General features: G+C 44.9%; 1 protein-coding gene across 29 annotated transcripts in view; it reads left to right on the plus strand.

Moving 5' to 3' along the window:
• The window catches only part of cacna1c (calcium channel, voltage-dependent, L type, alpha 1C subunit), a 119027-nt gene that overhangs the window by 91004 nt on the left and 13159 nt on the right, over nucleotides 1-14864 (plus strand). For 11 of the 29 annotated variants that reach the window (XM_057022953.1, XM_057022952.1, XM_057022956.1 and 8 more), the window contains 19 exons: nucleotides 285-402; nucleotides 475-544; nucleotides 619-751; nucleotides 835-964; nucleotides 1236-1295; nucleotides 1372-1478; nucleotides 3453-3540; nucleotides 3627-3734; nucleotides 3830-3882; nucleotides 3959-4105; nucleotides 4216-4417; nucleotides 4492-4650; nucleotides 4786-4896; nucleotides 6547-6630; nucleotides 7318-7401; nucleotides 10979-11155; nucleotides 13011-13139; nucleotides 14142-14207; nucleotides 14531-14622. In XM_057022953.1, the coding sequence (XP_056878933.1) occupies nucleotides 285-402; nucleotides 475-544; nucleotides 619-751; nucleotides 835-964; nucleotides 1236-1295; nucleotides 1372-1478; nucleotides 3453-3540; nucleotides 3627-3734; nucleotides 3830-3882; nucleotides 3959-4105; nucleotides 4216-4417; nucleotides 4492-4650; nucleotides 4786-4896; nucleotides 6547-6630; nucleotides 7318-7401; nucleotides 10979-11155; nucleotides 13011-13139; nucleotides 14142-14207; nucleotides 14531-14622 (2118 nt within the window). The remainder of the gene's footprint in view (nucleotides 1-284; nucleotides 403-474; nucleotides 545-618; nucleotides 752-834; nucleotides 965-1235; nucleotides 1296-1371; nucleotides 1479-3452; nucleotides 3541-3626; nucleotides 3735-3829; nucleotides 3883-3958; nucleotides 4106-4215; nucleotides 4418-4491; nucleotides 4651-4785; nucleotides 4897-6546; nucleotides 6631-7317; nucleotides 7402-10978; nucleotides 11156-13010; nucleotides 13140-14141; nucleotides 14208-14530; nucleotides 14623-14864) is intronic. The other 18 variants (XM_057022975.1, XM_057022977.1, XM_057022976.1 and 15 more) reach the window with 9 other exon arrangements.

Below are 14864 nucleotides of genomic sequence, written 5' to 3' on the forward strand. Positions count from 1 at the left end.
GGGGGAGAGTGTGAAGGAAAACAACCATTTTACTGTCGACTTTATTTAGACAGCGCTGTCCCCAACTGGGATTGGGATTCACGTCATCACAGGTCATTATTTTCACGATTGAAATGTAGCTATCAAGTACACACACGTTGTGTAATTGATGGTTGCTAATGAGGTTGCTTTAAAGCGTAGTTCTGCTTTACGAGGGTTCAAATCGGTAATTGTACTTTAACTTAAACCCATGTGAAAAGAGGAAACTAAAGGCTGAAAGCGACTCTCACGCCCATCTCTTTCAGGTTGGCCAGCCCAGAGAAGCGTCACAACAACGAAAAACCTCCCTTGGAGGAGGGGAAGAAGGAGAAGATCGAGTTAAAGTCCATCACCTCCGATGGAGAAGCTAACACGGCTACTAAGGTACTAAAACATATGGAAAAACGGCTTCACAAAACAATGAACGGGATCATAAACGTACTGATGACTTAACAGATCCACATGGATGATTATTGTGGAGATGACAGCGAAGAAAAGAACCCGTATCCAGCCAATGATTACATAGGTAAGTTGATTCATTGAGGTATAGATGAATTAGCTTCTGATAAACTGAGGTCGCTTTCTCGCTTCTGTCTTCAGGGGAAGATGACGAAGACGAGCCGGAGATGCCAGTGGGCCCCAGGCCGCGACCGCTCTCCGACATTCAGCTGAAGGAGAAGGTGGTCCCCATGCCGGAGGCCCGCGCCTTCTTCGTCTTCAGCCACACCAACAAGTATGTGGCGCCCTCACAAGTCTCCCCCATTTGCGGCGCGCTTCCTTCACCGTCTCCTCCTCTTCTCTGCCTCCCTTTTCTAGATTCAGGATCACGTGCCATAAGATCGTCAACCACAACATCTTCACGAACCTCATCCTCTTCTTCATCCTGCTCAGCAGCATCAGTCTGGCGGCAGAGGACCCGGTTAAGAACGACTCCTCCAGAAACCAGGTAATGCTAATCTGATGGTTGATCTGTGATTATTCTGTCATGTTTGGATGTCCTTCTTTATTTCAGCCAATCGCAGCTGGACACGCTGGACGAGCGGAAGCTGCCCCTCCATGACCTGCGTCTGACATTTTAATGTTATAATTATCCCCCCCAGCTGGAAGTAGAATCAGGATTGATCATCTTTGACCTCAATTTGCTTTTATCTCCAATGATGTGATGCTTTTGTTTTGCTGAAATGCTGAAAGTAAAAACCATGATGATCTCTTTGCAGATCCTCGGCTATGCAGACCACGTCTTCACTGGGCTCTTCACCATAGAGATCATTCTAAAGGTAGCGTTCAGACGTTAACCCAAATTTGTCAATTCTGTCGCTTTGCTGTCTAACATGCGACCTTTGACCCTGACAGATGACCGCCTATGGAGCGTTCCTCCATAAAGGCTCCTTCTGCAGGAACTATTTCAATATTCTGGACCTGGTGGTGGTCAGCGTGTCCCTCATCTCCTCTGGAATACAGTGAGTGCAGTCTAGTGTTGTTCTCCTCTTGAGGTTTGATTTGTGCGCTGCTTTGGCATGTTTACCCAGCGCCGTGCGCTGATATTTACAAAGATATATGGTCATAATTCCGAACGACGTTTTCCACTGGAGCCTGCGCTATTATCTCGTGTACATTTCTGTAATTACAAGATAAATATTAGCCAGCCGGTTAATGGCTTGTATCCTCGTTCAGACCCCCCAAAAAAATCAAATCAAGATGGAAGGAAGCTAAGTGAGGAAACGTTTTCATTTGAAAAGGACCTCATGCTTCACGCTCCTCTCTATTCTTCAACAACTTTACACTTCATTACTCCCAATCTCCTTCTTTCTTTGTGATGTTTATTAAGCTCTCTCTGCTTCTTGCAGCAAATAACTACTTGAAATGCTCATATTTTCTGATGTTTAATATGCTATGCTACACTCTCTGTCTCTAACGCTCAATAGACTAGACTTCTCAACGTAAGTCCTTATTAGCCCGTATTAATAACCCTCCTAGCAGACTTTCACCTTTAATGTGTAAAGCTGTCACTCTTTTGATTTGGTATTTCCATAGTCTTGGAGAGTTCAGTCAATAACGCAGATCAGAATCTGACTTGAGTTCCTTTTTCTCCTTCATGATAGACTTTTCAAAAGCGACAAGCATCAGGATGCCTCTTGGTGGGCGTCAACATGTTTTTGTGGCTGTCGCCTTGTCCGTGTAGTGAATACTGATCTTTTCCATAATGGAGGAATGGCGCTCCTTTAACTCTGGATGACATTAACTCTCTTTGCTTATGGAAATAACCCTTGAATGCAACAAAAAACCCACTAGATTCTGTCAGTTAAAGTCGTTTTTGTGGGGTCTTTTGCTTCCTGAACATATCACATTCAAATGCATAGTAGTAGTTTGTGTATTCTAAGTTTTAAGTACTTAGTAAAAGTCATAATACACATCTTATTAAGATACTAGTGCAAATGTGTGTTTGTTTTTGTCTTTTTTCTTAAATTCACAAGCATTCAACATCACACCTCAGTCATTTGCATAATACTCCACCCATTTAATGTTTACTATCAGGAAATTCCATGGCGGCCGCTTTGAGATGTGACTGTTGATATTTTGAGTGTGATATGTCCTGGATGACATCTCCCTCCACCCAAACTACCTTTAACTGCCGTTAAACTTGACCTTCCTGTGGGAACAGTTTCACAGGTGCTCTTCATCTTCGGCCGAGTTTTAAAAAAAAGAGTAACCTCACTCCTTTTTGAACTCCCTCCAAGACCTAGAAAGACACTCCCTGAGAAGATACGTCGGCATTTTGAATATGCTTTTCTTTCAATAACTTTTTTTCTCCCCTTCTGCCCCAAGTAGCTATAAACACTTTAGACATAAATAAGAGGTAACAGATCTGATCTTTGGCATAAAGTCACTAAATGCTACATTCAAAATGCCAAAGTATCCATTTGATTCTTTATTCTTGTTGTTATTTTGATGCATCTCTCCTCAAAGGTCACTTCGCGTTTCCTTTGCCTTGTCCTGACACTTCCTTTCTGTGTGTTTGTCGTGGTCAGTCCATACTGTAGCAGGGTCCTGTCAATCATCTGTTTCCGTGTGTTCATTTCATCGTTCGACTCTATTTTATGCTTTTATCTTCAGAAAGTCAGGTGGATCTATTATCTGTGCCAGCGATGGTGAAATATTTCACAGACACAACAGCATTCCTAATGTTGACAAGTACAGCAGCACATTTCATGGTTCATTTTAGCTTAGAACCTCATTTCCATGTTGTAAATCCAGCCTGGACACGCATTTGTCCTCATCTTGCTCTCCGTACTTTGATCCTGTCGTTCGTTCCTTTGGGTGCCCTTTAAAAGGGTCCTTTATTCCCCAACCTGGCCAGTGTGCTTCCCCTCTGTTTGTTTGTGAGTCTGGTGTTTCGTCGGCCGTTCAGGAGATTAATCCCACGTGTGCTTCAGGTCCAGCGCGATCAATGTGGTGAAAATCCTGCGAGTGCTGCGGGTGCTCAGGCCGCTGAGGGCCATCAACAGAGCTAAGGGATTAAAGGTTTGCACGTGCACGTACGACCCACAGATGTCAGCACGGTGTGCGCCCGGTGTGTGTTGACCCTTTGTTTTTCCTGGCGGTTCCAGCATGTGGTGCAGTGCGTGTTTGTGGCCATCAGGACCATCGGCAACATCGTCATCGTCACCACGTTGCTCCAGTTTATGTTTGCCTGCATTGGCGTGCAGCTCTTCAAGGTAAGGAAGAAATAAGGTGAAAAAATAGCAAAGCTGTCTTTTTTCCAGCATCAAAATCGAGGTTTTTATTGTCTTTTTTTTTTTTTTTAAATCAGGGCAAGTTCTTCGAGTGCACCGACAGCTCTAAGCAAACTCAGGCTGAGTGCAGGTACGACCGTTCGTCCACGCTGCGACGCCATCAATCAGGCAGAAAAACAAACGTGCGTGTGTTTGTGTACCTGCAGGGGTTCCTACATCATGTATAAGGATGAAGATCTCAGGAAACCGGAAAGGGCCCAGAGACTATGGGAGAACAGCGAATTTAACTTCGACAATGTTCTGCAAGGCATGATGGCGCTGTTCGCCGTGTCCACCTTTGAGGGGTGGCCAGGGTCTGTGTCCACGATATAAACGCACACTGATCTCCATATTTGGGCTGCTTGGCCCTAGATTGGCTTTTTTTCTGTAGTGAAAGCCTCTTCCCTGCCCTGTCCTTCCTCAGGCTACTCTACCAAGCCATTGACTCCGTGGCCGAGGACGTCGGGCCCATCTACAACTACCGCGTGATCATCTCCATCTTCTTCATCATCTACATCATCATCATCGCCTTCTTCATGATGAACATCTTCGTTGGTTTCGTCATTGTCACGTTCCAGGAGCAAGGAGAGCAAGAGTATAAGAACTGTGAACTCGACAAGAACCAGGTAGGTGTTTCTCCAAGGGGAACCAAAATAACGGACTTTTATGGTCCCGGCTCACATGTGTTTGCGTGTGACAGCGTCAGTGTGTGGAGTACGCTCTAAAGGCGCGCCCGCTGCGGCGCTACATCCCCAAGAACCCTTATCAGTACAAGGTGTGGTACGTGGTCAACTCCACCTACTTTGAGTACCTGATGTTCACACTCATCCTTCTCAACACCATCTGTCTGGCCATGCAGGTGAGCCACGTGCACACGACAACCTCAAAAACGGAGGCGAACGCGCCGCCGTCGGTGTGGTCCACGTTATGAAATTCCACGCACACCAATAACTCGCATGTGTGTGTGTGTCTTTGTGTGTGTGTGTGTTCGCAGCATCACGGACAGACCAAAAGCTTCAACAACGCCATGAACATCCTCAATATGCTCTTCACTGGACTCTTCACCGTGGAAATGATCCTCAAACTGATTGCCTTCAAACCCAGGGTAGGTGCACTCTCACAGCAGAGAACAGCTGAAGAGAACAGCAGAGAACAGCAGAGAACATGTCGCTGTAGGAGATTTGATCCATTGAAATTGAAATTATCCATATAAATTTAAAGTTTATTGATTCCTATTCATTGAACTTATTAAACTGCATTGTCTAACCGTTTCTCCATCTCCTTTGAATAATAATTTCGATATGGGGGAATCAGGGCATGATAGGATGGTTTCATGAGGGTTTTATTGATGCTTCTCTCTGGTTCCTCTTTTGTTGTTGATTCGCACCCTCTGAGGGCTTATTTGTCCAATATTAGAACTTCCTGTCAGCTGTTTAACTTCAGCTGTAACACTAAAAGACCAGTAAAGATGTGTTTAAATAACTGCTCATATTAGAATTCAGACAGTTGGTCTGATCTTGTTGGAGAAATTTCCACCAGACACATGATTTCACGTAATTGGTGCCACCTCCTGAGAGCAGATTGATGCGGCTTCTGTCAAAACTCGCCCGACCTCGTGGTCCCAGCAGAGCGAGCACCGATTCTCTGCTACAGATGTTGGCTAGAACAATCATGGATTTGTTCTGGCTGTTGTTGGGCAGCTGTGACGTGCCACAGATGTGTCTTGTGGAAATTCTGGGTGATTGTAGCGAGCAGGTGTGTGTACAGTGTGCATGCACCTTACATTTGACTCTGTTTATGAATTCCTCCTCTAAACAGCGGAGCTGCTTAGTAACGCTTCTCTTTCCCAGGTTCTTTGGCTGGCAATACTTGGTGGAGTATGCTTAAGTTGTTAAAAACACTTTATGTTAATGCTCTTTTAATTCCGAACAGGTCTCCCACGTCACGCCTTCATTTACATGTTTCGTGTTTTGGTTTTATTTGTGTTGTGTTTTTATTGCATCCAAATGGATCATGAGAAGAAATTCCATTCATTATCTGTGATAAAACATTAATATCGAGCTCTTTTTTACTAATGTTTAACTCTGGTGCCACACTAATATTCTTACACCTAAAAAATAACTACATTATGCAAACATAAAATATAATCAATCTAAACTTTCCCAGTTCTCCTTTTCAAGAATTTCATGAAATGAGGCCATGAACTTGCAATAATCTTTAAATAAATCTTCATATTTCACTCACGGAATCCAAATTTATTCCACAGGATGCTGATGTATCCATGAATAGCATTCATGTGGCTAATATGCTAGAGCAAAGTACCCCAAATCTACAAATACTGCTACCATTAGTGATGAAAGAGCGCTGGCCTGAAGTTACGTGCAATTTATTTGTTAAAAGTACACCCCTGATGATAAATGACCCACAATTTTAAGCAAACAAAGTTGGGTTTCTGTGTAATTGCTGCCAGTGTTGAATGGCCTGGTGTGCAGACATAAGGCTTAAGTAACTGCTATCTGACACGCCATCCTTAACGGAGCAGGAAACTCGATTGGGCCTGATGAACAGATACTGCAGCGGAAGCAAATGTTCATTAGCCTTGAATTCTTTCATGTGTTGGGTCATCGGCTGAGTGTTTCTCCATTGTGCTCAGCCTCATTCCACCTTAATAGGTCTGCCAAGTAGCCGCAGATGTTGTTTCCCTGCTAACCTACCTCTTTTACCCTCCTCCTCTTCCTTAACTCATCCTGTGTAGGGGTACTTTAGTGATCCCTGGAATGTCTTTGATTTCCTCATCGTAATTGGCAGCATTATTGACGTCATTCTCAGTGAGATCAACGTAAGTACGAAGCCCGCTCTCGCTCTCATGTGCCCTCTTGCCGCTGAATCTTTGATTTCCCTCTTCTCTCTTTTACTTTGTGCCTGGTCTCTCTTTATCTCCTCCTTCCTTCTCCTCCTCCTCTATCCCCTCCTCCTGCTTTCCCTCCATTCTAAAGTCCAAGATGGCTGCTGCCATACAGTCGAACCCAACGACCACCAGGGTGTTTGTGCGGTTAGAGGCAGGGTTTAGCTCTGGGTGTCCGTCTTGCGTCCTTCTGTTGTCCTAACAATGTCTCCCACGGTTCTGGCATCTTTCCTTTTTTTGTCAGACTGTGACATGTCCTCAGGTTGGATCCCTCCACTAACCCAACTAACTCACTGACCAGTCACAACCAGACTTGCACACCGTCTCACTTTGAGCAGCAGCAGAGATGTTCTCTTTGGTTCTGACTGTGTTGCAGTTTCTTCTTTGCTGTTGTCAACGCGTTCCTCTCATGGACAAGCATGAACGACCACTGCTGTTCTTCCTCTGCTGTCCTTTTCTTTTAATTTTGTTGATTTCTCTCCCTCTGTCCTGCTACGGGCGCCAGTGTATATAATGTTTTTTTTCTCTCTCCTTTATTTCTGTTCTTTCCATTTTTCCATGTCTTACGTTCTGTCCTTTTTTTTCTGTTGTTTTTTTTCTGTTCTTTCCACCCCAACGCAGCATTATTTTGTTGATGCATGGAACACATTTGATGCCTTGATAGTTGTGGGTAGCATTGTTGACATAGCGATCACTGAGGTTAACGTAAGTAGTCCAACTCCCTCCCTTCCTGCCTGCCTCCTCTTGCCATTCCCACACACAGAAAGGCCGAGCGTCGATACCCATCATGCGTGCTCACAAACGGTCGGAAAAGTCCAGCAGAACCTCTTTTGAACAGACCACTTTAAATCAAAAACACATGAGCAATTGATTTTAAAGTCAGAATGTTGAGCATTTACTGACTACCTACATTTGTAATGTTTAATGTGATTAAAAAGGGTTTTTTCTATTATTATTATATGGATTTTTCAGAGTTTGGAGCTGCCTCAGATTGGTACTCATGCATCGGCCTTCTGGACATCAATGGCATCACGGATGATACTGCATTTTTCAGAAACCTGTTGCATTGTCTCTGCACTTGTTTCCAATGCCACAGGGGACGGTGTCCATTCCCCTGGCATGTCAGTCCCTGTATAGCATGACAGATGTAAATGTGATGCATCAAAGCCTGGTAGTGTCTTCAAAAACAGCCCAAAAAAGACGTGTCGTTGCTGTGACCCAGAGGTCACCAAAGCCAGTGCATAAGAGAGTGTTTAAATCGAAATGATAAAAATACATCTTGCTGCTGTTTTTTTTTTTAAAAATATATAATAATAGCAATCTGCAGACATGGGGAGCAATTTGATCCCTAAATGGATTCATCCAGGAGCTGTGAAATTTATGTAAATGTATGCATGAATTTATTTAATATCAACATGGAGGCTCGGTGGTCAATTGCGCTGCTGAATTAGAGTCTCCCACACATAAGTCAGATGTTGAGGGGTAATTGTATTTACAGTTCACTGATAATTACCATTTTTCCCCGGGATATTAAAGGACTCTTTGGCAGGAGACCAATCTGGAAAATGCGAAGCATTAGCAGACAGAATTCCACCATCAATGTGTCGTTATTCCTTTTGCGTCTCCACTGTGACGCCTGAGCAGAAACTGAGCTGTCCCGATATATGTTTGCCCATTACATTCACTGGTCGCTGGTCACGCGCTGACCTGAGGCGGGAGCGCCAATAGTCGCCCCCATTTTCTATGCAGTTACCCAAACAAGACTCGTTAATTCTTTTTGTTGCATTTAAAACTCCGAGAGCAGGTTTTTCATCCTTAAGAGTGCTCGGTTAAAGCTAAAGTGCTGGATTCACTTAAGTTTGTGGCTCACATTGCGTGATGTGACGTCAGCCGTCTGATATTGATCATTCCAAAAATGAAAGGAAATGGGAAGTTTCCAGAACATTTTTTCCACTTAAGGGGATTTTCTTTTTCCCCCGTGCGAGTAGGTGAAACAAGGATCCTCTCTCGTTCTTTATGGTTTGAGGACATGATTTCACATGGGTGCTTGGAGAAATGCAATGTGTTTCACCTCAGACGGCACCAGCCAGGCATACAAATAAGGTTAGCATTCCCCAGGGGTGTGTGAGCTCGCCAGTGGTTTTCCTGCCTTAAGAAAGGAAATCCATTTGTCCCAGTAAGAGGCTGACAAAGCCTCTTATTAATGACACCAGGAAATGTCCAAACCGCAGCTGGATGTTTTATGATTTGTTCGGTTATTTTGGCTTGATGTTACAGGAATTTAATGCCAAAGGGCCTCGGAGAAGCGTCACAAATCTCATGCTGTTACACACACAGGCGACAACAGAATGAAATCAAAATTAACTGGGCACAAGGATATTAGAAGAGTCTAATTGAGGTATAAATATGCCATAAATGCCAAAAAAACAAACCCTAAACTTGATTCCATGCTTGCCGGGCAAGATCAATGGACATCTTTGTCATCTATACAAGTCACTGATGTTGCATTTAACACTTTGGTGTGGAGTCTGCTTTTGATTTGGCTTGATTGATTTGGTTGATTGATTTAGTTTGCAGCCCTTTCTGAATGCCCCCCCACCCCACCCCCACATCCTAACCTAAAGGCATGCCTCCAGTTCGTTTTGTTTTCTACTTCGTCGTCTCTGTTGACGACACGCCCACGCAGGCGTTCCTGTACTCCACGCTGACACCTCTCGTCTGGTTTAAACTGGGACCGGCCCAGCAGAAGTATTTGAACCAGACAGCATTTCATCAGAAGCAGTAAAGAACGATCCGATGTTCTTCAAAGCATTGAGCAAAGCAATTAGAGCCCAATAGCAGCAGCTTGCCAACAGTCAGGTTCCCCTTGGTTATTCGTGAGTACACAGCAAAGCCCAGTAAGAGGCCAGCTTTTAAAGTGCTATCACTTTGCCTTCAGTAAATATTAAATGGCCAAAGAGAAGCCGTTTAAGTGCACCCACTTTGCTGCTCTGTTGCTTGTTGACTTAGATTAGATGCTCATTTTGTGGTTGCAAATCTGTGGGTGCCTCTTGAATCTTGAACGGATTCTTTTACTTTTTTTCGGGGGGGGTGGTGGCAGCAGCGGTTTGCACTGAGCAGGGTCCCGCAGGTGACGCCAGTATGCACTGTTCGGAATGTCTCTTCTTCTACGTCTATCCCCTCCTCCTCCTCAGCTTTTTCTCTCCTCTCTTCTGCTTTTCGTTCCTTTTGTTCCTGGTTTTTAGCTACGTCTTTGTCTTCTCCTGGTCTGTGGTGCTGCTTGCTCACCTTAAACGCGAGCTGGATAACATGGGTCTCATATTATTCCCCATATCTGACCTACCAAAAAGGACATTGGCAATGAGATTCAAAAGGTGTATAAAGAGCACACAATGAGCATGTTCTGAAGAAACCCATGTCATCTATTGAACTGATGCAATTGAAGTATTTGCTTGAAAATGTAAAATGCATTGTGATTAAATGTCTTATTGGAAATGAACACCACAAGGTTCAGTTCAAGGTTAAGCTTTACTTTTGTAAGCTTGTTAGTTTCCGGTCTCAGATTTGTTCACTTGAACATGACGGGAGGATTTGAATTCCTGGTTTCATTTCAGTTTTGATCTTTCTTTAAATCTGAAGCGCTTTTAAATTCATACTGATTAATCTCAGCTGGCCCCTAAACATAGATACACAGAAGCTCTTTTTCCCCGTTGCCTCATAGATTTAGTTTCCTTCCTCATCTATTTTTAAATCGAACATATAATCAATCATTTTTCTTTAAAACCATCTTCGCTATTCTCATCCTCTTTTCTCGCCTTTCCACTTGCTTTCTTTTACACCGTAATTCACACACGAACACATGCTTGTTTTCTCACACATCATATATTCTTTCTATATTTTTATTAGCCCACCTCCTTCATACTGCCAGGGAAAACTATACATTGAAGCATTACTCAGTGGTCAGGTGTGTGAACAGGGCCAAAGCTAAAACAGTTGTGCTGAACGGTGAGTTAATCCATCACAGTCAACAGCATGAAATATTAAAATAGAGCAGGAGCGGAGACGAGTGGTGGGCGTCTCCCAACACTGTCACGGTGGTGTCGAAAGTGTCTGAAGCTGCCGTGATTGTCAGCTAGTAACTTCCTGTTTCCTCTGTTAAAGCAGTTGCAAACACACACACACACACACACACACACACACACACACACACACACACACACACACATACACACACAAACCTGGGCACTGCTCTGGTGCTGATCTTTGTTGCCTTTCCTTAAAGCCAGCTGACTCCTCCGCGTCTTCGTCGTCCTCCTCTTCGTCCTCCTCCTCCTCCCCTTCATCCTCTCACCCCCCTGTGGTAAGGCCAATGGTACGCTCCGATGGTAACCTCGTACGCCTCCCCGCCTCCTCCTCCACCATCCCTCCGCCCTTAAGCACTTCCATCGCTCCATCTATGGTACGACCTGGAAATTGTGGCGCTCCTCTGTCGCTCCTGTTGTCTTCTTGTGCGGCATGCACAGTCTCATCTTTACCAGCTGTTGCGTGTTTTTATACGTCCATATATCTGTCTGTGTGCGTGCGCGTGCCTGTGTGGTGGAAGATATTGTATTGTGCCGGCCTACTTTCCTTGAATGGCTCTTGTTGCACCTGTTGCCCCTGGACCCCCCCCCCATCCACCCCACCCCTTAGCAAAGTCTGCCGTCCTGCCTCTTGTAAGTGTTCTTCTATGGCGCTCTTTCCATCAGTGCAAGCCTCATGCTCACGCCGTCGTGCTGCCCTACCTTCCTTCACATACACTACAATCCTCCACATATCAGTGCATCAGCTCTTTGGATAACTCAGAAAAGCACTCTTCATATTCACACCCTCTCACTCTTACTATTACACTTCCTGTCACTGTACCTCTTCAATCACTGCCCCCCCCCACCCACCTTCCTCTCAGTGGTGTGATGGTCCCCACTGTGGTGTAGTTGTGGTACTACATTCCAGAACTTTTTTCTTTAAAAAAAATTTTTCCTGACGCTCCTCAGAAGGATGTCTCATTCCCAGCTCATTCATTAGGCCGTCTCACATCCGGGGGGTTAGTTTCCAACGCCGCAACAGGAGTTATTCTCTCAGTCTCCAGAGAGGTCAAAGTCTTTCGCCCCAAACTGGGCCGACATGTGCGAAGAATGGCGCAAACTTTTGAGGAGCCCGGTGTGAAGTGTCAGTGGGTTTGGAATCATTAAAAAGAATGGCCTCTTGGAAAAATTCAATGGCAGGAAAGCATTTAGAGGTCAGCTTTAGTGCTTCTTAGATGCAGCATCTGGATCTTTATAGCTATACATTATCTGCTTTGCACACATCTGGATGTCACCACTGTTGTTCTCTAGTCTGGCAACAAGCAGCCACAGCATAAATAAGTAACTCCATATTAGAATAGCACTCAGCAAGATGGCTGAATATTTCATCATGGAGTTATTTTCTGTGTATGAGTCTGGGGACAATAGAGAGCGGAAAGTTACAGTGCGTGCACGCCTTTAAGAAGTGTACTTAGGATCAAATGTGTGGGATGGCTCAAAGCTCATATCACCAACTTTGATACGGTGACTATGGTTTCTGTGGTAAGTCAGGATGGAGACTCACCACCAACGCTCACATCTTCATTCACGTGAATGTCATCTTGTGGTAGCCAGTTGCCGTGCAACAATTAGCATGCCTGCATGATTTATTGAATCGGAGCTTTGCCCACAGGCCGGGATTTCTGTGTGGAATCTGCTATTATGAGAGATTTATGGAAAAGTTTATCTCCATCATCGCGGGATTCCCTTAGGTCTGGATTAAGACTTGGGAATTGGGTGGGAGCGGGTCAGGGTGTCTGAAACGTGAACAATCAAATCAAGATCTGGCTTTTTCAGAATGATTACTGACAGGCAGGGACGTAGATCTACCAACAGGCACGGCGTTTTGTCCTGTCTGTTGCCAAGTGATTTTTCCATGAAGCCAGATAAAAAAAACAAAAAAAAACAAGCATGATTGCCCAATTCTCTCCCAGATCTGTGTGGTCAGTTGACTTTGATGGGATTTTATAGGACGCAGACCTTTATTGATTAACTCTGTGTGTGCGTGCGTGCGTGTGTGTGTGTGCGTGTGTGTGACACATATTTGCATCCACATATATGTGTGGGTGGGAATATGCATTTGTCTGTGTGTGTGTACCAACTGGTGCGAATGTGTGTGTGTGTGTTCCCTTACCTTACCTATCTGCATGTGTCCCCATGCGTCCTGTGTTTTTCCTCTAAAACACCAAACCCCACCAAATGGGACTGCAGAACTCTGAAGAGAACGCCAGGATCTCCATCACCTTCTTCCGGCTGTTCCGCGTGATGAGGCTGGTGAAGCTGCTGTCTCGCGGGGAAGGGATTCGGACCCTGCTGTGGACCTTCATCAAATCTTTCCAAGTGAGGGGAGAACTGGACACAACATGCAATAGTGCTGGGTTGGATTTACACAGGAGTGAAGGTGGACCTTTAGCCCTCATGCAACGCAGATGGGATTATCAGTTTATGTGTTTTCCCAATATTCCAGTCCTTTGGTTCATCCACAATGAGTAAGTTAAACTAGGAATAATGTACAAATCAGTTTGACAGTTCCCATCTAAGTCACATAGGGCTAAAAACATCCACGTCCTCGTGTAGATTCACGCCGGTGCAGTCTCACAAGTCGCCTTTCCTTTCCTCACCTCCTCTCTCCCTCCTACATTTATAAGGATTCAGGTGGAACGCTGCGTAGTTCAGCGTGGATGTGCAGGGAGGAAAGAAGGAGGGATGATGGGAGGTAACGGAGAGGGGGTTTATGAGACTCGCTGCAGAGAGAGAGAGAGCGATGTAGGGATGTGAAGCTCGGGAAGCAGAGGGGAGCAGGGACCTAGACGACCTTCTTTTCCTCCTTCCCCCTCCACTCATCTCCATATTTATTCCTCTCCTTCCGAGCTCACCGCTCACTTGGGTGAGTTCCAGGGAAATGGCTCACGAAAAGAAGAACTCCAAAACAAAAATGCAATCATTTGACAGGGAGTGATAGGGAAATAATCTGTCCTCTCTCGCATATTATAACAAATTCGGTGATCTTTATGGTTTCGTGCTCTCCCGATTCTGACAAGGGTCGGGATAATGGATGTTCCCGTCCGATCTCCTGGCTAAACTTAGAGAGGGCAGGTTATCAACTCAAATGCTTTTCCCTTCTGAATCAGGTGATTTAGTTTATTCCCCCTGTTTGTTTTGGTGTCGTGCCGCTCAGGGCTGCAGGTCAATTCACTTCGACTATATGAACTGAGCGCTCCAAGTCTACTCAGTTCTTTCCTATTGCAAAAGACTCCAGTCGCAATCAGTGAATGGACTCCAGCCATAGGGCAGGACCGTACCATGTGCATCCTGTTGCTGATCTGACTCTCTCCTCTTTAGGCACTGCCCTACGTAGCTCTGCTTATAGTGATGCTATTCTTCATATATGCAGTCATCGGCATGCAGGTAAGAGGCTGTCTCCTCTCCTTTGTGTATTCTTCTTTGTCATAATCTCCTCTAGCTGGCCTGTGTCCTGTCTTTGTCCTCCTGGAGCCATCCGGCCACCCTGTCCTCCTCTCCACTTTTCCTCCTCCAGTTTTTCATGGTTTCTCCCATGTCTCCACCTCAGTCTGTCCTTCTGTCTCACCTGTGAGTCGTTTCTATCCCTCAGACTCTGGTCCGATTCTCTCAGGACGGTTGTGCCTTTTCCCTTTTTTAACTGTCCGTCCTCGTCGCCGTTTCCGATATCACGTCCTGTCTGCTGTGACGACTTCCTCTGCTTTGTTTAGATGTTTGGTAAGATAGCGCTGCGGGACAACACGGCTATCAACAGGAACAACAATTTCCAGACTTTCCCTCAGGCAGTGCTGCTGCTGTTCAGGTGAGGAAAAGCAAAGAAAAAAAATCCTTTCATCTTCCCCTTTCCTTCCTAAAGTAATTTGCCAGGCTCTTCTCCTTCCGCCATCAATAATTTCTGTAACATCCTGCTCACAAAAATAACTTTTTTCATCCTCATTGGTTGCTGAGCTGCTTTACCTCAGAGGTTACTACAGGCACTTTAGAACAGCTTTGGGTTAATAAAATATATTTGTAAAAAAAAACGTCGAGAAAAAGTCCAACTGA

The sequence above is a fragment of the Takifugu flavidus genome, chromosome 22 (assembly GCF_003711565.1).
Source record: "Takifugu flavidus isolate HTHZ2018 chromosome 22, ASM371156v2, whole genome shotgun sequence".
Taxonomy (NCBI): Eukaryota; Metazoa; Chordata; class Actinopteri; order Tetraodontiformes; family Tetraodontidae; genus Takifugu; species Takifugu flavidus.